Source organism: Myotis nattereri, assembly GCF_964212035.1.
Source record: "Myotis nattereri genome assembly, chromosome: 4".
Taxonomy (NCBI): domain Eukaryota; kingdom Metazoa; phylum Chordata; class Mammalia; order Chiroptera; family Vespertilionidae; genus Myotis; species Myotis nattereri.
The window spans coordinates 40,184,964-40,209,251 of NC_138079.1; the positions used below are offsets into that span (position 1 = coordinate 40,184,964).

Here is a 24,288-nt window from a genome sequence, read left to right on the forward strand (position 1 = left end):
CAGCCATTTCTAAAAGTTTAACAGGAAGGGAGAAGGAAGTAAAAAAGCACAATGTGGATCTCCTCATAACTTTAAGAAAAACAAACAAACGACACCACCCGCTCCCCGCCCTCCCCCCCATACTATCAAAAGATTACCCACCCTCCTCCTCTCTTAAAAGGAGCCTACAAAATGACTTTTTGCTTTGCTAACATTTTGAAAAAGAGCTCTTAAAAAATACAGGAAAGGTAAGCTGTCGTTTCCTTACTCTGGCCCTCTGACTGCAAGAATGTTTTTTTAAATAATGCTCTTCTTCCTGGACTAAAAGTCGGTCTCCATTCCAACATGTTCCAAGTTACTATGAATATGTTTTGTGCCTTTCACGCTATCGATTCAATAGCTCTTTTCTGAACAGGGGTAAATGGCGAGGGGAAAAGTAAAACGTCCTCCTCATTGAGATCTCTCCCTACATCTAAGCTGGCATAGTTTTCCCCCTCACATTTCAGCAGCAAGTCTAGCTGCGATGGCTTCTGTGTAAACAGCCACGTTCCCAGAATCCCCCAACCCTACTCCGCTTGGCATCTCTGCACCAACCTCTTTCGAGATCCGATGTGCACTGTTCCCAGACCCAGCTGTTCTGACACCGCTGTTGCTCAACCCGGATTCCTAACCCCGGGACAGCTGCCACCCTGAGTCCCAAGTCATGGTGCGCATCCTGCCCCCTAACTGGATCCGATCTCTGGCGGCAAACCCCCCGGGCAGACAAGGAGGACAGTGCCCTGCTCCCCTTTATCCCGCTCCATCCCTCGTCGGGGCATTCCTGCCGCAGAACTCAGCCTCGCACCCCAGCACCTTCCGCAGCCGCCGCCCCGGGACGGTCCGTGCCCCCACCCAGCCCCACCCCATGCCCTCGGCGGCGCGCCTCCGGCAGGTGAGTCCGGGCAGGGGGCTCACCTTGCTCAGGACCCCGCAGCGCTCCACAGGCGGCCCGAACTCCGTCTCCGGATCCTCCTCCGAGCCCGACGAGTTCCAGCTCTGGTTATCCGACATGGAGGCGCGACAGGCGAGCAGGAGACCGGCCCCTGCTCCGTGAGCTGCGCCGGAGGCGGCGCCTAGTCCCCGGGGTGAAATGTCGGAGGATGGCGAAGGGAAGAGCGCCCGCTCCCGTGCTGGGGGGTGCTGGAGGTAGGACGAAGTCCGCCCCGCGCGCCGCCGCCGCTGCGCCTGACACCGAGCGGACCGGGGAAGGAGGACGAGCGGCGAAGGAAGCCTGCCCTTCCAGCCGTCAGCCGCCGCCGCCGCCGTGACCCCTGCGCTGCGACCGGCGCCGCCACCCGGACTCGGCTCCGTCGATGCCAATCTCAAAAGGAGAAGAAAAGGGGGAGGAAGAGGGAAGAGAAAATCCAGCGGTATACACCCGGGTCCACTCACACCTCCGCTCCCGCCGCCATCTTCCTGCCTGGCCCACTATTTACCCTCCCCTCCCTCTTCCCTCCTCTTCGTCCTCCCATTCTCCCCCGGCTCCCCGCCCCGGCCCCCTCCCAACGTCTGACGCTGTACGTCGTGGGCTTGGGGTCCCTCCAGCACCCTACCTCCGGCCCTCCCGCGTGACGCCAGGGAGAGAAGGAGGCGGAGCGGAGGAAGGGGGAGGGATGGGGACGCCGCTGTACTGCATTCTGGGAAAGACCAGCTCCGACAGCCGCGTGGCCTCCTGGGAGTTGTAGTCGCGATCGTGAGTCCACTGGTGAGTGTTTGGCGTCGGTCGGGCTTGTTGTCCTGGGGACGGTCAGGCAGTGGATGGGCTTCGTGGGATAATTGCGTGGCCGGTTCCCTCCGCCGCGCTTCTCTCTCTGTCTAGCGTGTTTATGACGAATCCGTCGGGCTTGCGGGGCGGACGAGAGAGAACTCTCCGCTGAGGATGCCGGGCCTTCCTTCCATGGCGGCTTCCCGAAAGCCGGGGAGCATTTTGCCGCTTGCCCGGGCAAGTGTGCGGGACTCTTCCGCCTCCACCCAGGGCCAGGGGTTTGCCATCTCCAGTGACAAGGGGGTTTCTTTCCGCCAAACTACCTCTGCAAGTTTTGAAAGCCCTTCTCGCTCTTTAGAAATTAGACTTCACACTTGACGTTTCCCGCCTTCGAAGGAAAAACCTTTCAGTTCCTTCTCACCAGAGCAAACACTTCACGTTGTTAGATTTCCAAGAGTTTTACTTTGTGGAGAGTAATTTTGAAGGTGTCAGAGAATAAATCACGTTGTAAGAGTTTTTAAAGTAAAATAAGAATGTGAAGTAATCGCCTGGAGTTTTTCTTTAGTTGCAAATGAGTATCTATCTCCCTGAGACTCAGGTTAACCATCTCTGCCGACCTACCGCTCTCTGAAAGACAGAGAAGGTTGGTATAGAAACTTTATTGTAAGAATGGCCCATGTCATATAGCGTCTAAGTGGCAGAGTTAGGAGTTGAATACAGATCTGTATTATTTCCAAGACGATACCCTTTTCTTTGCTTCAGAATACCTATATAAAAAGAATTGTGTAAATAAGTAATGTCTACTATAGATAAATATATCGGAGTAACTGTTTTTAATTTCACCTAATGATTTGAACATCATTTAGTTATGCTGTCCTATTTAATCCCAATGTAGAATTTATTATTTCTATTCTATTTCTATGTCTGGTATTTCACATGAAGAAACTGAACCACAGAGAAGTTAAGTAACCTTCCGAAGGTCAGACAGCTAGTAAAGAGCATAGCTGCAGTTTGAGCCCAAATATCCTGATTCCAATTCTCATTCCCATCCCACTAGAGTTCTTCAATTCCTCTTCTATCTCCCTATCTTCCACCTCCGCTTTTATCTCCACTAAGCATCAATTCCAAAGCCTGCATCCTAGCCCTCTACTCCCCCTGTCAAGACAGAAGCCAAAAAAAAAAAAACCAACCAAAACCAAAAAACAAAGAAAAAACACCAGATCTGCTGGAATTGGTAATGTTTGTAGTTTTACTGATCAGCAGGTAGAGGAATGAAGGGGAACATTTATTTGTTTCTGATGCTAGAAGTATAGCAGGAGAGGATATCCCAAGTTGAAACTGAAAACACTAATTTTATAAAAAAATAATGCTATATGATAAAAGGGTAATATTGCAAATCGACCGACCGGCAGAACGACCAGTTGCTATGATGCACACTGACCACCAGGGGGCAGACACTCAATGCAGGAGCTGCCCCCTGGTAGTCAGTGCACTCCCACAGGGGGAGCGCCATTCAGCCAGAAGCCCTGAGCTGGCAGGAACGGGCCTAAGCCATCAGTTGGACATCCCTCGAGGGCTCCTGGACTTTGAGAGGGTGCAGGTTGGGCTGAGGGCCCCCCCCCCCCCCCCCCGCAGCCCCGAGTGCACAAATGTCATACACTGGGCCTCTAGTATCCTATATAATAAAGAGCTAATATGCTAATTAGACTGAACAGTAGAATGACCGTCCTGATGACCTTCCAGACGAAGCTGGGGCTGCGAGGGCCAGCTGGGGCTGCGAGGGCTCCTGTGGGATTGGGCCTAAACTGACAGTTGGACATCACACTCACAATCCAGGACTGCTGGCTCCCAACCGCTCGCCTGCCTGCCTACCTGATTGCCCCTAACTGCTTCTGCCTGCCAGCCTGATCACTCCCTAACCACTCCCCTGCCAGCCTGATTGACGTCTAACTGCTTCCCTGCCTGCCCAATCGCCCCCAACTACCCTCCCCTGCTGGCCCAGTCACCCGCAACTGCCCTCTCCTGCCAGTCCGGTAATTCCCTGAGAGGTCCCAGATTGGAGAGGGTGCAGGCTGGGCTAAGGGACACCGCTCCCGCCCCCCCGCCCCCCGCCTGTCTCTCAGTGCACAAATTTCATGCACCGGGCCTCTAGTATTTATACAATTTAGTCCTTATAGGTTCTGTATTTCCACAGTATTTTTTATGTTAAATATGTGTTAAGTAGTCCTTTTTAACTAATCTGGGAACTTAACTGGGTTTTTTTTTATACCACTTTTCCAAACTGAAATGTAACTGGGTTAAAAGTTGGGGGTTTACATAAGAAACATGATTTTGCAAACTTAGAAATAGAAATACTAATATATGAAACAGCTAAAAATCCATGAAAAGCACAGTCTAAAAATTAGAGTACAAATAAGCAAAGTACAGCATGTGAATAATACAGCTGATTTTTTTTTTTTGGCCCTATTTTAATGTCAAATAATCTGGATGGTGAAATTATGAGCCATTTGAATTTTCGTCTTTATGCTATTTTGTATGATGAAAAGAATATCTATATAGGTGTATGTGTGTGCATGTGTATATGTATATGTATCACTTGTGGTAGAAGAAAAGGTAATTATAAGTGATATTAATTAGGTAAGGATTAATCTCTTTTTTTTAAATCCTCTCTCAAGGAGTGATGGTATTTTTTCCATTGATTCTAGAGATAGAAGGAGGGGGTGGAGGAGAGACTGAGAACATCTACTAGTATGTGACAGAGACATATGAATTGGTTACCTTCTACATGTGCCCCCAGCAGGGGCAGGGATTGGACCTTTAACCCAGCTACATGCCCTTGACTGGGAATCCAATCTGCCACCCTCTGGTATGCAGGCCGATGCTCTAACCACTGAGTCACGAGGGCCAGATCTAGTTAATCTCTTCACATTCCCAGTGTTCTAAATTAATTTTTAATTTCGAGTTGTTAATGTCCCTGTGTTTCCATACATTCAGGATCAGGATAATTGATGATTGCAACATTTCTTTTTTTTTTTTAATAATTTTTATTTCTTGAAGCATTACAAAGAGTATTACATATGTCTCCCCCCCCCACACACACACACACACTTCCCCGACCCCTACCCCCCAGAGTCTCACGTCCATTGGTTACTCCCATATGCATGCATATAAGTCCCTCGGTTGATCTCCCAACCCCCCCCCCCCCCAAGCCCTCCCCAGGCCTCCCACCGCAGCCCGACAGTCTGTTCGATGCTGCTCTGCCTTGATGGCAACATTTCTTAAGAATGCCACATCATCGTCTTCAGAGTTTTTTTCTCCAAGCTGCTGACACCAATTCTTCATCTTTTGATGCATAGGTAATGACAATGATGTCACAACTGCTACCTTACTGACAAGGATTATGTGAGACATCCCAATTTTAGTGATGTTAAAATGTGAAAAGCCCTGGCCCGGTGATTCAGTTGGTTGGAGCATTGTCCCCTACACCAAAAATGTTTTGGCTTCAATTTCCAGTTAAGGCACATAACTAGGTTGCGGGTTTGATCCCACGTGGGCGCACATACTTGAGGCAACCAATTCATGTTCTCTCTCTCTCTCTCTCTCTCTCTCTCTCTCTCTCTCTTTCTCTTAAATCAATGAAAACATATCCTTAGGTGAGGATTTTTTTAAAAGTAAAAAATGTGTGTCTCTGAAGCAATGAAATATGGTTCTTGCTTTTCCTTTTTAACTGTTTCCTCATTTTCCCCCCTGAGAGCACTATTTATGATTTTCAAAATATACACATGTATGTGGAGAGAGAGAGAGAGAGAGAGAGAGAGAGAGAGAGAGAGAGAGAGAGAGTCTATCTATACTATTGTACAAATTCCATTTTAAATTAAACGGGTAAGAGGGAACTGTGCAATTTTCTCTCTCCTCATTTCTCCCCTTTCCCTACATTTTATTGTTTATATGTGTTGTGTATTACTATTGTCTGTTACTGTTTTCCCTCTTCCTCTATTCCTCCTCTACCATAGCAGTTGTTGGCGGCAATGATGGGAATAGTTGAGGAGGGAGCAGGTGAGAAGTAGAAGCTGGGAGAATAATAAGCTATAATGGAACTTTTGTAACATGCCTTACATCCTGTTTTACTTGGCTCACAGGGATAGAGAAGAGAAGCTTATGTTATGCCTATTAATAATTGTGACTTCAATCCTGTTTCCCACCCCAGCATTCCAAGCACCTCCAATCTTCTCACCATTTTTTTAGGCCCTGTGATTTGTATTTATCTCCTGGCCTCGAATCCAGACTTGATTTCTTACATCTCAGCCTCATATTTTTATTATCCTCCAAGGGGTATTATTATGATTCTAAATGGTTAGCAGCATTAAGTTAGGTTATCCATTTTATGGAGATGGATATTTAAGTAGGCATGGCCATATTCCTTGCTTGCTTCTTCTTTGTTCTGTTCCTAATCACCAACCCTCCATTTGGAGTGAGAGACTCTTTAATTACTTCAATTATTATTGTACTAGAGGCCGGGCGTACGAAATCGTGCGCAATTGTGGTCCCTAGGCCTAGACTGTGATCAGGGTCATCTCACCACCACTCATCCCGGTTCCCTGTTCGCCATCAGCTATTGGAGCCTCCGGACCAGGAGGAGGGACCAAGAGGTTGGCCGTTCGGCCTGCTCGCCATATTCCACATTCGCCATTGGCGATTGGAGCCTGCCGGCCGGGGAAAGAAACTGAGAGGTGGTCAGTGCACCTTATAGTGACTGGCCGAGCGGTCATTCTGGTCATTCTGCCATTATGGTTGCTGGGCTTTTATTATATAGGATTATGCTCCTACTTCGGAGCATAACTATGTTACTTGATCCATAAGATAACTCTGCATATCTTATATATCTTAGACTCCCTTGTGTGTTGATTTTACCTTTTAACTCTCCAAGGACAGATGATATCATAATGCCCTGCATATAGTTACTTAAAAATATGTTATATCCCACAGAAAGTTCTAACATTCAGCAATAAGACAGTGATTTCAGAAAAGGAATTTCAAAGAGGTATAAACTATCCTTTTATTCCTTTTCCTATTGTATAGAGGAGAGCCAAGCTAGGTATGTTCCAAGCAGAAATATTGTTTTTCACTGTTGAATAAAATTGAAATTGTATTTCATTATCATACACACACACACACACACACAAACACACACACACACACACATACATATTTGGTTTTGTGGGGAAAAAACTTGTCAGGACTAAGTGTTTCATAATTTCACTCTAACGGTAAAAAATCCACAGAGTATACATCTATGGTAGATGAACAGTGATATCAGTGTCCACTCTGTATGTACACATTTTGTTTTCATTTTCCCCCCCAAGCTTTTGAATCTCTTTTAACTTCTTTTGCTGTTACTATTGAGAAATTATTTTGTTAATACGTTAAAGTCATACTGTATAACACAGTGTGGTATTTTTAAGTATTAGTAGAATCCTTATGATAGTTAATTTTGTAATTGTGTTTGCTTCCTCTTTTTCTTCCCAACCCTTTCATTGTTTCACTTTTACTATAATTTCAGATCCTCTTCTTAGTCAAATAAGCTGAAAAATATTGTTATAGAATATACATGTTGCTGTGGTGATACAGTTTCTGAATAGACAGTTTATCTTCTTCATACTCATGAAGTTCTGCTATATGATTGATGATTCTGATTAGGGTGCTGTAAATATGAGATATATACACCACATCTTCCATAGATTCATTGTTTTGTAACATTTTTCTATCTACGAATACAGACAATAATTAAGTGTATAAAATTGATATGTTTTTAACAGTTGCATTATTTTTAGAGATCGGGTAAAGATTTAAAAGACAGTAAGTATTCAGGAAATATTTACAGATGAATGGAATAAGTTTAGTTGGTTGATGATTGAAGGGAAGCTGTAGGAATTGTAATTAACAAGGTCTAGGAGAAAAATCACTAGCATAGTAAAAATTAATGAGAAACTAAAGAACCAGATTCCATCATAGCTTTTTGTAAGGAAAAAGGACCTACCCAATGTAAAATGTTGTTTTAGGTTTATTACATTTAGTGTTCACTCTTCACAAAAATCCTGCAGGATAGACATTATCCTTATCTTACATATAAAGAAATAAAAGTTCAAAAAGTTAAATAAGTTGCCCATAGTTAGTGAATAGTTGCATCTAGACTTTGGAACTTCAGAGACTAATAGTATATTAGTGGCCCGGTGCATGAATTCATACACATTGAAAGGAAATTAATTAGAAGAAATATTTTAATATTGCTATTCACCCTTACTCTATAATAGAAGTGTCAACCAAATTCACAATCGACAATGACAGATCGAAATGTGTGTGTAATTGGCACCAGCGAGAGCTTTGCATGTATTGTGAATGCTCAAGTCAACTTAGCCTTTTATATATGTAGAATAAATTTGCTTAATTAGATCTGCTTTCTGATTTAGCTAAACTTTTTCCAGCCCAGTGAATCACTCCAACTTCTCTTTCAAGTAATTGTTAGCAACACAGCAGTAAATATCAGCATGAAGCAGATTATTATTGTAGATCACGCAGGGAAAACAAAGGGTACAATATTTAACTGCAGCAGTGTTTGACTATATTCTGCACAGTGAGAAAACCTAAAGTCATTTTCAAGTTCCACCATTTCTTACTTCTTTTCAGTTGGGTCAAGTTTCTAAACTTTCTAAATCTCCATATTCCGGCTAATGAAAAGAAAATAGGATTCCAGCGAGTCTCCTATCTACCTACTCCAGGACTTCTGTGAGGATCAAATGAGATGAGGCACGTGAAAACGCTTCACAGACATTTGGTTAAAGTGTAAAATGTTTCCACCTGGCTACAAAGCAAAACGTGTTACTAGGCTGAAGAAACTGCAAGGAGGCTAGTCATTAGGGACAGGAAGCTGGGTGTTGCTACGTGAAGTCATTACCCGGCGCCCACAGAGACCGTTTCCGGGCTGGGCTGGGCTGTGGGCCACATTTTGCGCCATGGGGTCTCAGCAGCATCGCCTGTGATTTGGTGGGGTGTCGCTCCGGGGTGGTGGCGGGGCCTGTGTCCCACTTGGGTGAAGCCGAGTATTGCTTTGTGGACGCCAGGTCCACGGTGCCGTCTCTCAGTAAATGGCCAGTGTGCATCACGGCAGCTCCTGCGTTGAGTGTCTGCCCCCTAGTGGTCAGTACGCATCATAGTGGCTGGTTGGATGGTTGGACACTTAGCATATTAGCCTTTTATATATATATAGACTAGAGGCCCGGTGCACAAAAATTTGTGCACTCGGGGGGAAGGAGGGTTACTCAGCCCGGCCTGTGCCCTCCCGCAGTCTGGGACCCCTCGGGAGATAACGACCTCCTGGCTTAGGCCTGCTCCCGGGTGGCAGAGGGCAAGCCCAATCCCTAGGTGCAGCCCCTGGTTGGGCTCAGAGCTGGGCTGATTTGGGAGTTGGGGCGCCGCCCCTGTCATTCACAGAGCAGGGCGGATTGGGAGGTTGCGTTGCCACCCTCAGTCATGTTCAGGGTAGGGCCGATTGCGGGGTTGGGGCACCGCCCCCTGTCACACTCAAGGCAGGGTAGATGGGCAGGTTGCATCGCCACCCCCTTCTTGCACAGAGCAGGACCAATCAGGGTTGGGGAGCTCCCCCCTGTCACTCACAGAGCAGGGCCCATCAAGGGGGTTGGGGCTCCATACCCTGTCACGCACAGAGCAGGGTCGATCAGGGGTTGGGGAGCTCCCCCCTGTCACGCACAGAGCAGGGTCGATCAGGGGGTTGGGGAGCTCCCCCCTGTCACTCACAGAGTAGGGCAGATCAGGGGGTTGTGGCGCCGCACCCTGTCACATTCAAGACAGGACCGATGGGGAGGTTATGGCTCTACCCCATCACACACAGAGCAGGGCCCTTGGGGGGCGCTTGGGGCGTCACCCTCTATCACCCACAGAGCAAGGCTGATCAGGGGGTTAGGGCGCCGCCACTGTCACACTCAGGGCAGGGCCGATGGGGAGGTTATGGCTCTACCCCATCACACACAGAGCAGGGCCCGTTGGGGGGGCGGCGCCGCACCCTGTCACACACAGAGCAGGGCCGATCAGGGGGTTGGGGTGTCGCACCCTGTCACACACAGAGCCACAGGGCGATCAGGGGGTTGGGGAGCTCCCCCGTATCAGGCACAGAGCAGGGCTGATCAGGGGGTTGGGGCGCCTTCCCCTGTCATGAACAGAGCAGGGCCAATAGGGAGGTTGTGGCCCCGCCCCCTGTCACACACACAGCCGCAGGGTGATCAGGGGTTTTGGGCACTGCCCCCTGTCACGCTGATCCCGGTGCCGGGAGGCCTTGCGGCTGCACTGATCCCGGTGCTGGGAGGCATATTACCCTTTTACTATATAGGATAGAGGCCTGGTGCATGGGTGGGGGCCTCTGGTTTGCCCTGAAGGGTGTCCTGGATCAGGGTGGGGGTCCCCACTGGGCTGCCTGGCCAGCCTGGGTGAGGGAATGATGGCTGTTTGCAGCTGGTCACATACCCTTCAGGTTGGGGGTCCCCACTGGGTTGCCTGGCCGGTCTGGGTGAGGGGCTGAGGGCTGTTTTCAGGCTGGCGGGTGACTGAAGCTCCCAACCGCTCCTTTTTTCTTTTTTTTTTAATTCTGGGCCAGCTTTAGCTCTGAGGCTTGACTCCAGCTCTTAGGCCTCCGCTGCTGAAAGCAGGTTTCTGGCCTTTGTTTACCTTTTGTATTTGAAACAATGTTGCGATCCTGCTGGCTGAAGCCTGGCGACTAAAGCAGGTTTCTGGGGTTTTGTTTAGCTTCTATATTTGTAACATAGTTGCTTAGAGTTGCAGCTCAGAGGCCGGCAGTGGCAGGCGGGGAACATTGGAGTCCTCCGTCACTGAAGCAAGCAAGCCTCATGTTCGCTTCCAGCTGCCTGGCTGCCGGCCGCCATCTTGGCTGGCAGTTAATTTGCATATCGCCCTGGTTAGCCAATGGGAAGGGTAGCGGTTGTACGCTAATTAACATGTTTCTCTTTTATTAGGTAGGATACTTTTAGCACATATAAAATTGATTTTAGACTTAAACCCAAATTATACTACAGTGATATTTTAAAACATTTGAGCATCTGTTAGAGCCAGATTATATTTTAGTATGTTGCATAGTTTTTCTTTAGTTTGACAATTTCCTAAAAGAAAATTCATCCATATACATTTTTAAGTTGCAATAATATGTAGCCAATTTACAGTTTTTTTTCTATGAATGATAACCAGTGGAATATGTGTGCTAGCAAATCTATGTTCTAATTACTCGTAAATAATTTAAGTGATCTTTGGAGCCTGTTGCAGTTTTTCTTTTATGTAATGTTGTTAAAGTAATTTTTGCTTGTTTGTTTGTCTGTTTTTAATTTTCACCTAAGGATATGTTTTTATTGATATGAGAGAGAGAGGAAGGGGGAGAGAGAGAGAGAGAAGCATTAATTGGTTGTCTCCCATACACCCCCAACCAGATATCAAACCCCTCAACCAAGGTATGTGCCCCAACTGGGAATCAAATTCGCAACCTGTTGGTGTACAGGATGATGTTCCATCCAACTGAGCCTCCAGCTTGGGCAGGAATTATAGTTTGATTTAACTCAATATATATGAGAAAAAATAGTGGTTGGAATTTATCATCATTTTAATTTTTCATATTTTTGAGTAATCTATAATGATAAAAGCGTAATATACTAATTAGACTGGACAAAGCCAGGGCTGTGAGGGAAGCCCGGGTCCTGGGTGCCTGCTGGCGGCCAGCGGGAAGCCCAGGTCCCAGGTGCCAGAGGGAAGCTGGTGCCGGCAGCTGGGGGAAGGAAGGCCTACTCTTGCACGAATTTTGTGCATTGGGCCTCTAGTTTATTAATAATCTTGAGAAGTAACAAAGGTATAGTGAACAACAACTTTATTAGAAATTGTAATAAAAATGGAAACTTGACCTCGCCAGGTAGCTCACTTGGTTAGAGCATCATTTTCATATGCCAAGGTTGCTGGTTCGGTCCCAGATCAGGGCACATATAAGAGTCAACCAATGAATCTATAAATAAGTTGAACAACAAACCAATGTTTCTCTCTCTCTCTCTCTCTCTCTCTCTCTCTCTCTCTCTCTCTCTCTCTTTCTCAAATCAATAAATACAAATTTTTTTAAAAATCAGAACTTAGTATACTAACTCAAAATTTTATTCCATATTCCCCTAAAATAGGTACTATCCTTGTAAAGCCGGTAGCTGCTCATCAACTTCTATGCATGATTCTAGAACTATCCATCTTTAAATAAAGATTCTAGGTTTAATATGCATCGTTAGTACCTCTAGCTTATCATCACTTATGGTTCTTTATCTTGCACTTAGGTTGTCAAAATGCAATAACATTGCAAACTTGGACATCTCATAACCTTGTTAAAGAGAAGGCAACCATTTTCTTCCCCTGTAATTGCAAAACATTTTTATTTTTATATTTATAAACATCAGTTGGAATTATAAGTTCAATGAAGTTTTCATTTCTACGTCACCTATTCCCTTCGTATATAACTTAACCATTTGTTTACTTACAAACTCTTTTAAGTAACTTTTACTGCAAACATAAAGGATGAAGGAACACTGTCATACATCCTATCAGCAAAATGGGGTGTTCCAAGTTGTTGCAAATACTCTGTGAGGAAGTTCTTTCTGTTGAATGACTAATTGGATGGGAATGCCATACTTGCTTTTTATTCTTAAATATGCATTGTTTGCTCATTGATTCTTGAGTGTCAGAAAATATATTTGAATCATCTGAAAATTCATAGTCTAGAATTTGCTTATATGGTCAATTTCATCATTATAGTGTAGAATGCTATTAATCTCTATATTCATCTTCTGATTTGTCTAGTAATGTGAAATTCTGTCAATTGTCTTCTCTTTGCTGGTTCGAAAAATTCAGAACTTTCTACTGTATTTAACAAAAACTACTAAAAAAACAAAAACCTGCAAAAATGGTGTCTCTATACCTCACTTATACTTTCTTTCAAAGATGTGATACTGTGGGTAAAACATAATAAAACTGTAGGATGATAAATAGTGATGATTTCTTTTACTATTAGATCATCCATCTAGGTGATTCTATTATTTCATTTTATTATTTTATTTTTAGCTTAACTCTTACAGATAATTGATGAGTAATGATTACATAAATCCTAGGATGATAAAATAGATCCATATAGAAATTTTTCAAGATAAAGAAAAAGCAAGATATGAAACATTAATGCTTACAAGTGAAGTTGCTCAAAGAAACTGAAAACTAAAATTGGGTTTCATAGATTCTTGTGGTACACCAAGGGTTAATATAAACTACATTTCTTAATTTTATTTCATAGCCAAACCTGAACTATTTTGTATTTCCTTCTATCTCAGTTAAAAGGGTTAGCCATTGTAATTCATTCCAAAATAATAATTTGATTAATTAAAGTACTTATCTTAAAAATCAAAGTACAGTTTAATATATTAATTACTAGTTCATTTATCTTTGCTTAATATGGTGAAATTTTTGCCTTAAAAGTAGTTGTATAAAAATTCATGTATAAAGTATAATAAATATTTGCCCATTGGGACATCTGAATAGGCCATTTTTGTTAGTTGGGAATACCTAAAATAACAGAATTTTCCTTTCTTTCTTTTTTTTTTTTTTTTACATAAGGAAAGCATGGCTATCATGTAGATCCCATGATAGCAAGCATTTCACAGTAGAACCATACTCTATAAAATCACCATCTGTAGGAATCGTCCGAAACCAGGTGAAATCAGGGGGATCAATGACTGTCATGTAGTAATATTTACTTTAGCCCTCAAGCGGATATGTGAAAAGATGTGTGCAAGTAAAGAAATACTGGTGAACTCCAGGGATAAAGGCCTTCTTCAGAAAGACCTTGCTGCTTTCTAGGGACTGTTGCTAGTTTTTTATGGGATGAAAACCCAAGCTATTTTGTGATTAAGATTAGTATAGTGCTTGATACTGCACATAGAAATTAAAAGAGGCATATAATTTAAACAGCTTTTTATAGGTCCTATTCTTGAAAAAGGAATTGGGAATTTTTGAAGCCTTGGAAAGCCTTTGTTTTCTTCCTTAATTGGGGTTATTTTGGAAAAATAGGAAAACATTAAAATATATGCAGTAGGAGGGTAGGAGGGAATGAGGAAGGCAGTCCTGCTGCATATCAGGGACAGAGAAAACCTTCGAAGCTTTAAAAGGACTGGCGAAAAGGAAGCAGGAGTAAAGTGTTCACACAGAATACAGGAACCTGGTCTAGCTCCATCCTTTGAAGGACAGGATGTGCCTAGGCCAGTGATGGCGAACCTCTGACACGCGAACTCATTTTTTTGGTTGATTTTTCTTTGTTAAATGGCATTTAAATATACAAAATAAATATCAAAAATATAAATCTTCGTTTTACTATGGTTGCAAATATCAAAAAATTTCTATATGTGGCATGGCACCAGAGTTAAGGGGTTTTTCAAAATGCTGACACGCCGAGCTCAAAAGGTTTGCCATCACTGGCCTAGGCACATCATGGTCAAACTGTTGAAAAACAAAGATTAAGAGCAAAACTTGAAAGTAGTCAGAGAAAAATGGCATTATCACCTATGGAGAATGACAATTTGAAAGATCATGGTCTTAACAGAAAGAACAAGAGGTTAGAAAACAGTGGAGCAATTTCCTTACGTATTTTACTACTATATACTTTATTGGGATAATATCTAAATTGGTGGGTAATCATGAGGAATAAATGCGAGCATACTTCTTAAGTATTTAGTACCTACCTGACATATAGTAAGTTTTCAGAAAATGCTAATTATCATTAATCATACATATTTTTAGCAAAGTAACCAACTTCTTTGGAATTTAATATTTTTTATTTTCATGTTTCATTTTTTTCTAATTTTAGAGAAAAGTATTTTATATTTAAAGTTTTTGTTTAGTTTTTCCTATTGTATCATGAGAAAGGAAGAAGCCACTGACAGTATTGTAAAAGAGAAGTCCCTTTGCTGCTACTTTCACTTGTACAAAGACAAGATTTAGGAAGCTCTCATTTTCAGAAAAAAAGTCTTTTTATGTATAATGCTGCTCTTTTATTGTCTGTGTTGCTTTAGATGGAAATATAGGGCTTTTTGAATTACTGATTTTTAGTTGTTATTAGGTAAGGCAATGCATAGTAGAAATGAACTGTTTTAGATGCTATGATTATTGAAGAAATTGCCCTTCAGATTTGCAATTGATCCCCAGATATATTTTTCTCTGTGCAGTGTTTATTACATTCCAGGATACTAAAAAAGCCCTCATCTATAAATGTTTCTGTCAAAAGTTCACAGTTTTTAGAAGTCTGAATGAACATCATATTTTCATAACTTTATTTTAGTTTCTTGTCATTGTTTCATATTTTCATTTGAAGACTAGAGAGTTTTCAAAATCATGATGTCATTTAAAACTAAATTTAGACATAAGTTGTGCCTTTTATTTCAGTACTGCCACATATGATATTTTATCACCATTCATTCCACTTTTATGTTACTTTCATTATCAGTCAACAAAACAACTATAGTTCCATCGTTTTGGGTAAGATTTCATTCATTTTCTGTTTTACCTTTTTATGTTTATATTAAGTGTGATGGCTTTGAAGCCAGACCGGAAATACAGTCCCAGATTTTTCAGACTTTATCTAAGGTACCTACTAAATCTGCACCTTACTTTCCTCTTCTCTTATGAAGATTAAATAGAATAAATGCACATGAAACACAATAAGATTCATGTTAGCTTTTATAGTTATTACATTTAAAAATACTTAACTGAGGTGTTACCATTAATTTTATTCCTTTCTGAATAATAATGTGCCCATCATTCACTCATTCAACATACATTTATTAAATAAAGGCTGAGTGGCCTATTATTACCCCCTTGAAATCTGTACTTTAGTTGTACTAAGTTCTGCAAAAAAATATTGCCTTATTTTCTTTCACAGATTCTAGAAGAAAAACCTCTCTAAAATCAATAAAAACATACTTTTTAAAAATCTGTTAATATAAGCATTTGTCAAGGATTTACATTTTTAAAAACTATATCTTTATTGATTAGAGGGAGAGAGAGAGAGATCAATGATGAGAGAGAATCATCAATCGCTTGCCTCCTACACCCCCCCCCCCCCCCCCCGCCCCGGGATTGAGCCTGAAACCCAGGCATGTGCCCTGACGGGGTTATCGAACCATGACCTCCTGGTTCATGAGTCGATGCTCAACCACTGAGCCATGCCGGTTGGGCAAGGATTTGCATTTTTAAAAAAATGCATGTTCTAAACTAGACTTCTAGAAATTTTCTTGGGGTATATTCTAGGATTTAATTTAAAACTTTACTCTGAGAACTCCATCTATTCTTGGAAGTATATTAATTTGATTTTTACATTACAATGCATATGTTTGTTAAGCTATATTAATATAAAGTATATAAATATAAAAATATAAAATAAGTATAAAATAAGTATAAAATAAGTATAAAAATATAAAATAAATAAGCTATATTAATATAAAGTATAAAGTATCTATACATATTCTAGATAGTAACATATGTGATTTTTAAGTCAGTCATGCCAAACACATTATGTTGGTGCATTCATACAATTAAGAGTTATGAGATCAAACTCAACATAAGCTGTTAATGTTGAAATTTTATGTGTGTGTCAGATTTGGTTACCTTAATATAGTCATTGACTTGAAGTAAACTAAAATATAACTGCTTGGTACCTTGACTTGAATTTTAGGATCATGTCGATGGTAAAGCCTTAAAAGCCATGAAGAATAATCTCTTGTTGGTTTACTGAGTTCCACAAGATCCGAGATGGGAGTTGTGAGGCATGGGAGCTGCGCCAGTCATTTGTTGTTTCTGACTTCTTAAAGTTACACCTTACGGCCGAAACCGGTTTGGCTCAGTGGATAGAGCGTCGGCCTGCGGACTGAAGGGTCCCAGGTTCGATTCCGGTCAAGGGCATGTACCTGGGTTGCGGGCACGTCCCCAGTAGGAGATGTGCAGGAGGCAGCTGATTGATGTTTCTCTCTCATCGATGTTTCTAACTCTCTCTATCTCTCTCCCTTCTTCTCTGTGAAAAATCAATAAAATATAAAAAAAAAAAAGTTACACCTTACGTTTTGTGTGTGTTGGTGGTGGGTGATTTTTTTCCTTTTGTCTTATTTAGTAATGATGATTTTTCTATTTTTTCTCAATTATATGCTCATGTTTGCAGCCAGGCCTGTAGTCTTAGTTACATTTTAGAGAAATAAGTCAGAATGAATGTGAGGAGAGAATCCAAATTGTTGCATGCTTATTGTGTTTTACTGTGCTAGGGGGCTCTACATATTAAACATTTAATCCTCAAAAATCCTGGAAAGTGTTACAGACCAGGAGACCAAGATTTCATAGACCTTGAAATCACATAAATTGCCCCCAAAGACACAGCTAATTAAGCTTCAGAGTTTACATTTAAATCTAGGACTATCTGGCTACAAATGATTTACTCTATCAAAATGCCTCTTGAAACTGAACTCTTTATTAAGTCTGTAGGTTAAAATAAGCAGTTAGCATACTTAGCTCTCATTAAGGAAAAAATAAGTATCAGTAAATCTGGACTATTTCTTTTATGGGCTAATCTGTTTAGTTAACATAAGTCATTTTTTGTGCAACAGATGATAGTTTAATAAGTTATTCTAGCTCAGTGTTTTGCAAGGTTTTTTTAACCCATGTTCACAAACATTCCCTTTTCTGTAGGCTATGTATTTACTAGTATGCTTTTACATTAGTGATAAACATATATGAAGAAATTATAGGAGAGCTCTACAGCATTCTTAGAACAAAGACTTAAGGAAAAGTTTGAGGTTTTACTTAAGATTTTATTTGCCAAGGGTTAGGTTATGAAAGTGCTTTAAACTCCCGCCAGAGACTTTTGGCACTATAAGAAATCAACAGTGGATCAAGAAATGATATAAAGAATAGGACTCAGAAAAACTGGAACAGGGTTGTGGGCTTGATCCCCAGTAGGGGGCATGTAGGAGGCAGCTGATCAATGATAATGATCATTGATGTTTCTCTCCCTCTCCCTCTCCCTTATTCTCTGAAATCAATAAAAATATATCTTTTTTTTAAAAAAAACTGGAGCAGTTTGTCAGAGGGGATTCATTGAAAGGATCATTTTTTCAGGATAGGAAAATAAAATAATATTTTGTACAACTCTTTCTGTACAATTTATTAAATTTATTTTAAAAATATTTTTCTTCCACTACTGTAGGACACAACACAGTATAGTGATACAAAGTATAATAGCTCAAATTTTCCAATTGTAGTATATTATTCTGGCTTCTTATATAATTTATATTAAAATGGTAACATTTGAGGTTGTAAAACTTAAAAAAATTGTTACAGTACGAAACTACTATAGAAAAATCCTTTCTTCCTTTTCTAAAAACATATATATTCAACTATCCTTTAAGCTTTGTGCACTTTACTATATAAACTAAAACAAAAGTAAAAAAACAACAACAAAAAACAAAACAAAAGTAGTCTGTTTATTATCACTTCTGTGTAAGTAAATATTTTTGCTGGCTTGACCTAGTACCCAAAGAAAGAACCTCTTAGCATAACTCCTTTTTGTTAATGAATCAACATCCCAAGAAACAATCAACTTCTTAAGATGTAAATTTAGTTTATCACAGTTGTCCTGAGTGTGTTTATGTCTGAATATAAACAAAGTTTTCATTGTTAAAGAACCCACCAGATTTTTTACAAAATATGCAACTCATCATCAGAATAGGAACTTCACTTTGGGTCATTTACCTTTGGATCAACACTTTATTTGATGTGTTTTGTATCAGGATATTTTCCATTCTGTACTAAAGAAGCAAATAGTTTCAATTTGTTATTCTATAAGAGTGAAATTTATATCTCTAAGATTAAGAAGAGTAGTTGTTTTTTGTTGTTGTTGTTTGTTTGTTTTTTACTGCCTCTGTCTCATTCTTCTTTGGAATAAGTTACATGACTTAGAAAACACAGAAAGGAAAAAGGCAATTGAAAAGAATATGTGCAATGGTTCTCAAAGAGTAGACCTTATGTCCTCGGTGAAAACTTGAATTTTCTTTTACCTTACATCTCCTTGGTTTAGGGTCTATGGGGTAACATTATTTCAGTTATTTCTCTCAGTGATACATGCACATTTAAAATTAAATAATCCATTCTGAAGTAATTTTAAAATTTTTATACATCTTATTTTGTAAAGACATTAAAAGTTAAAGGTCCCTAGCTGGGTAGTTCAGTTGGTGAGAGCATTGTCCCCATACACCAAGGTTTCGGGTTTGATCCCAGGTCAGGGCACATACAAGAAGCAAACAATTAATGCATAAATAAGTTGAACAACAAATCTCTCTGTCTCTTGCTACCTACCTACCTCTCTCTCTTTCTCAAATCAAATTTTTAAAAAAGCTAAAGCTAAAAATACAGTTGTTCCCATAATATGAGAATTGTGGGAGCCCTAGCTGGTTTGGCTCAGTGGATAGAGTATCGGCCTGTGGACTGAAGGGTCCCAGGTTCCATTCCAGTCAAGGGCATGTACCACGGTTGCAGGCTCCTCCCTGGCCCCTGCCCTGGTCGGGGCATGTGTAGGAGACAGCCAATTGATGTGTTTCTCTCTCTCTTTCCCTCTCTCTTTCATTCTCCCTAAAAACCAATGGAAAAAATATCCTTGGGTGAGGATTAAAATAAGTAAATTTTTTTAAAAAAAATTGTGGGTATATGGCTTGAGTGTATTTGAGCACACGTGTATAAAGTAACTGAAGAGAAACAGAACATAATGTGTTAAAAATCTTTGAGTTGTGGTTTTTTATATTCTTGAAAATTAAAAAATTTTTTAGATGAAACTGAAAAAAGAAAATTGTAAGTCAGACATTAATTTGAAAATGACTACTTTAAAATTAGGGTAGTATTCTTTATTGTATTTGAATTTAGATAGTAAAAAGAACATTTCAGCACAATCTAAAATTTTGTGCTCAGTGCTTAATCTGTTCAAACATTAAATATTTGAACATTTGGAGGATTTAAAAATATTTGTTCTTAAAACCTATATAGATTTTCTGGGGGATTATTTGGTTTGGTTATTTATAATATATTAGAAATAGGAAACAGGCCCCACCTAGGAAATTCCCTATAGTTTAGTTTTTCCCCCTCCTCCTCTTCCCATCTCCTTTCTTTTCCTGCTCTATTCCTTCTCTTTCTCCTATTAGTATATGTTGTATAATTTCTGGTAGATTAATTCTAGGTGACTTTGTTCAGTATGCTAAGTGCTGGTGATATTATTTATGTAGTTTTGTGTGGGGTTTTTTTATAGGTAGGCCGAACCCTAGCACACAAAAACTTCTTTAGAATCTCTTCTGAAAATTTCTAATTTTCCATCCTTACTACCACCCGAAACATCGGTTGGCCTTATATTTTTTAAGTGGTAGCCTGAATAGTCAGTGGTAGAATCAGACTGGGAAGAATTTGAATGTTTCCAGAGAAAATGTGCTTTTAAACAATATGCTAAACCACAAGAACCCAGAGTTCTTTCCTTTGAGTTATGCATTACTGTTTGTGCTTCTGGGTTGAAGTGAAACAGATTATTCAGTAATGTCAAGCCATAAAAATGTTTGACCATTTTTTAAAAAATTTTGTTTATAAAGTCAGTTATATCCATTCATAGACTTTGGGACTTTATATGTGATGGTGCATAGTAATCATAGGACAAATACTTCTTTGGAAGAAAAAGAAACAAAATTCATCTGTATGATCTGTGAACTTTGGCATTTTGTCGAGGATGCTTACAGTGTATCCTCTTCCCTTATATAGTCTCTTTATCTTAAAGAGAAGGAAGTAACACAAGTGATTTGTCACAGCTCTGAAAATCTGCTTAACTTAAATAATAACTATTGATTGAGTTTATCATGTAGCAGACACCATACTAATCCCTGACTTTATGTGCTGCCCTCCTAAAGTCATTTGAAGTAGTATTAAATCTCCCTCCCAGGAAAATAGGGAAAATCTTCATTCTTTGTGATATTATGTGATTACCTCTGCTAGAAGCTCCCCCTTTCAATTTATGGATTTCTAGATAAAGGAATTCAATAAGCACTAATGCGATGAATAGAGATACTAGGACTAATGAAGGATTTTAGAAATTTGAAAATAACAGAAATACTAAATAATAAAAACAAAAGCAGGCTCTCCACAGTCACATAAATGAGATTACAAAAAGAAACTGATAGTGACCCAAGTACACCAAAACTTAGTATGTTGTTTATTGCCGTTCTCTAATTTTCTTAGATTTAGATATATTTGGGAAGTATTTAAAGAAATTAAATTTAACTAAGCAACTTAATCTCCCAAAGGATAAATATAAACTAGAATCTTTTGAATATTAATGGAGCCTAACGAGCATTATATTATGTAAATTCAAAATATTCTTACATTTTAATACAAGTCCCCAAAGCATTAATAAATCAACTTAACTATTAAGTGTCTTAGGAAAATAGGGTTGTAAAATTGGAGTATGAGGGTAGACAGGTAACAAGTAACTGGGATACAGATTCTTAAAGATTAGGGGTTTATTCTAGAGTGATATGGGGTCCCATTATATAGTTTTTAGCAGAGGAATAACATGACCTAACTTGTGATTTAAAAGAATCATTTGGGCTACTATGTTGATAATTCAATATAGAAGGAGAAGAGCAGAAACAAGGGACTATTGAAGAAGCCATTGCAAAAATCTAGGGAAGGGATAGTAACGATAGTTCAGAATTGAGTGAAAATAATGAGAAGTGATAAATTCAAAGTACATTTTGAAAGCTGAGCTCACAGGATTTCCTGACAGTTTGGATATGGCGTGTGTGAGAAACAACTGGGTCAGGAATGGCTACAATGTTATTTGCATGAGCAATTGGCAAGGATTGGAGTTGTCTTCAACTGAGTTGAGGAAGACTGCAACTGGGCCTTGTTTGGAGGATAGAGGCATATGAGAAGATCAATTTGGACATATTAAATTTGAGATGTCAGACATGCATTTGGACTAGAGTTCAAACCTGGAAGTCATAGCTTGTAGATGATAGTAAGCCTATGTCCATGAAACTGGACATAAATTGCCTAGTAACTGGGCATCAACAAGGCAAGATGATTGCTGAAAACTAACTTTGGTAACGATCACAATTTTTCCTGGTGTTAGTATTGCTGATAGCCTAGTTCTGCTGACCTAATTAAGGACCAAAACCAATTCTTCTTAGAGATTTTGGCCTAAATAGTATACCATATGTGAAGTAATAAGCATCCATTAAATGTTTCTTTTCCTTTCATACATTTCATCATTTAAAGGACAAGGCAACTTAAATACAGGATGTCTGCATTTAGCCTCTCCACTCTTCAGTAGGTTTGGGGAAATTATGAATGGATTACATTTACCTGTTTTACTAGAAAAAAACCCCAAGTACTTGGGTTACTAAAGAATAAGGCAAAATATCAGATACTATTAGGCTAAATGTGATCATTGAGAAGAAATTCAAATGATAAAAAATAGAAAAACAATCTATATTCCCTTGGGCATTGAGGAAAAAACATCACCAGTGGTTCCTATACTTTGGGGCACATTGGAATTAGCTGGGCACCTCTTAAAAATACTGGTATTTGTTCCTACTCCCAGATCTTCTGATTTATTTGGTATGGAATATGACCTAGGCATCAAGAGTTTTAGAATTTCTCCAGGTGGCTAATGTACAGCAAAGTTTGAGAACTACTGTGATGTACACTATTTGTTTTCTAATGGAACTATCTCTAATAATCACATTATTTAAATTTCCTTTCATATTTTTTTCATTCTTTGCTGGTGCCACAAATGGAAGCAACATTGATATAAGGTCCTCTTGTAAGCATTATGCCAAGTGAAATAAGTCAGATAAAAAAAGACACACACTATGTGATTTCATTTATATGTAGAATTTTTAAAAACACACACACTGAAGTCATAGATACAAAGAACAGATTAGTGGTTGGGAGGGAGGAACAAAATGGGTGAAGGTGGTCAAATGGTAAAAAATTCCAGTTACAAAATGAATTAAGTTCTTGGGATGCAATGTACAGCATGGTGACTATAGTTAATAATACTATCTTGCATATTGGAAAGTTGCTAAGAGATCTTAAAAGTTCTCAGCACACACAAACAAAGCACCCATTCGCAATGATAGCTTCATTAGACTTGAAAAAGACTTGGATTCAAATCACAGTTACTTTGCTTATTAGCAGAATTATAATAGGCAATTCCTTTAACCTTCCCGATATTCTGAATTCTTTTCTCTAACATGAGAATAACCAAATCTACTTTGCATGGTTATTATAAATAGTTTTTAAAGCGAATGTATGTGAAGGTAAATTATAAAAACTATATAAAAATATTAAAGAATTATTATTTGAAAAGATTTTTCTTAACCTTGGAAGTGATAAAACATTGTAAAATGTAATAATTTCCTGAAAGTGAATAGATTATTATTTTTTCACTGCCATAAGAATAAAGCTCTTCATACAGCACCTAATAAGTGCTATTAATTAAACATGTTTAGTAGAGGAAGTGTTGTTATGTATTTATTTCCTATAGAGTGTGTTAATATGGGAAAAGGTGTGTGAAACTCAGGCCTGGATTTCAACACAGAGGTCACTTATTAGCAAGTGTGTGTCAGTAGACATGTTCTAAGTCTCACGTTTCTCTTCTCTTCGTATTGGGGGTAATAACCTCTCAGGGCTCCTGTGTGAGGTTCCAGGGTAAAGCACCAAGCATAGTGACAGGCACAGAGCTTGCAGGAAATGTTACTTCCTTGTTCCCCTCCAAGAGAACTATAACACTGGAATAGTAATTTTAAAAGCTGAATAATGATAATTTCTCAATAGCTAAACATTCTTAACCATCACTTTTTATTTGTTTTGCTGATTTCCATATCGTTTTAACTTTGAAGTGTCTACCTCCCCTCCCACCATCAATGCTTTGAAAAGCAGTTTTTATTTTGTGTGCTTTCTCAGGTAATAAAAGAAGCCATTTTAACATTAAGTCTACACCATGGACAGCACAAAGGAGAAGAATGACCATTACAAAGATGATCTCCTTCTTAGGATGGGACTTAACGATAATAAAGCTGGGATGGAAGGATTAGATAAAGAGAAAATAAACAAAATTATAATGGAAGCCACAAAGGTATGTTTCTTGTTTCTTTCAATGTCTTTAATATAGTAACTTTTATACTTTTCGTTTAAATGAAAATCAGTAAATTTTAAATATCCTTTTAATTATAATTTTAATTTATAACATTGTTAAGCTACGAATGGGCATGGAATAATCTTCTTTCTATTCAGTTGTTCTTGCCATCCCGTTTTCTACTTCACGTATACCTATTATGCATGTAAAAGCAAAATATCATGCATGTATTTTTTTGCCCTTTTTTTAACCCCAGGAGGAGAATATT

General features: G+C 39.6%; 2 protein-coding genes across 4 annotated transcripts in view; one reads left to right on the forward strand and one right to left on the reverse strand.

Annotated features, from left to right (window-relative positions):
* Nucleotides 1-2,889, reverse strand: part of CERT1 (ceramide transporter 1) — a 101,032-nt gene extending 98,143 nt beyond the window's left edge. The window contains exons 1-2 of one of the 3 annotated variants that reach the window (XM_081089435.1): nucleotides 1,572-2,889; nucleotides 934-1,327 (exon numbers count right to left, since the gene is read on the reverse strand). In XM_081089435.1, the coding sequence (XP_080945561.1) occupies nucleotides 934-1,327; nucleotides 1,572-1,654 (477 nt within the window). In that variant the 5' untranslated portion in view covers nucleotides 1,655-2,889. Of the gene's footprint in view, nucleotides 1-933; nucleotides 1,519-1,571 lie in introns of those variants that run through there. The other 2 variants (XM_081089433.1, XM_081089434.1) reach the window with 2 other exon arrangements.
* POLK (DNA polymerase kappa) overlaps nucleotides 618-24,288 on the forward strand; it is a 60,160-nt gene continuing 36,489 nt past the window's right edge. The window contains exons 1-2 of the mRNA XM_081089432.1: nucleotides 618-1,723; nucleotides 23,849-24,020. Of these exons, the coding sequence (XP_080945558.1) occupies nucleotides 23,886-24,020 (135 nt within the window). The 5' untranslated portion in view covers nucleotides 618-1,723; nucleotides 23,849-23,885. The remainder of the gene's footprint in view (nucleotides 1,724-23,848; nucleotides 24,021-24,288) is intronic.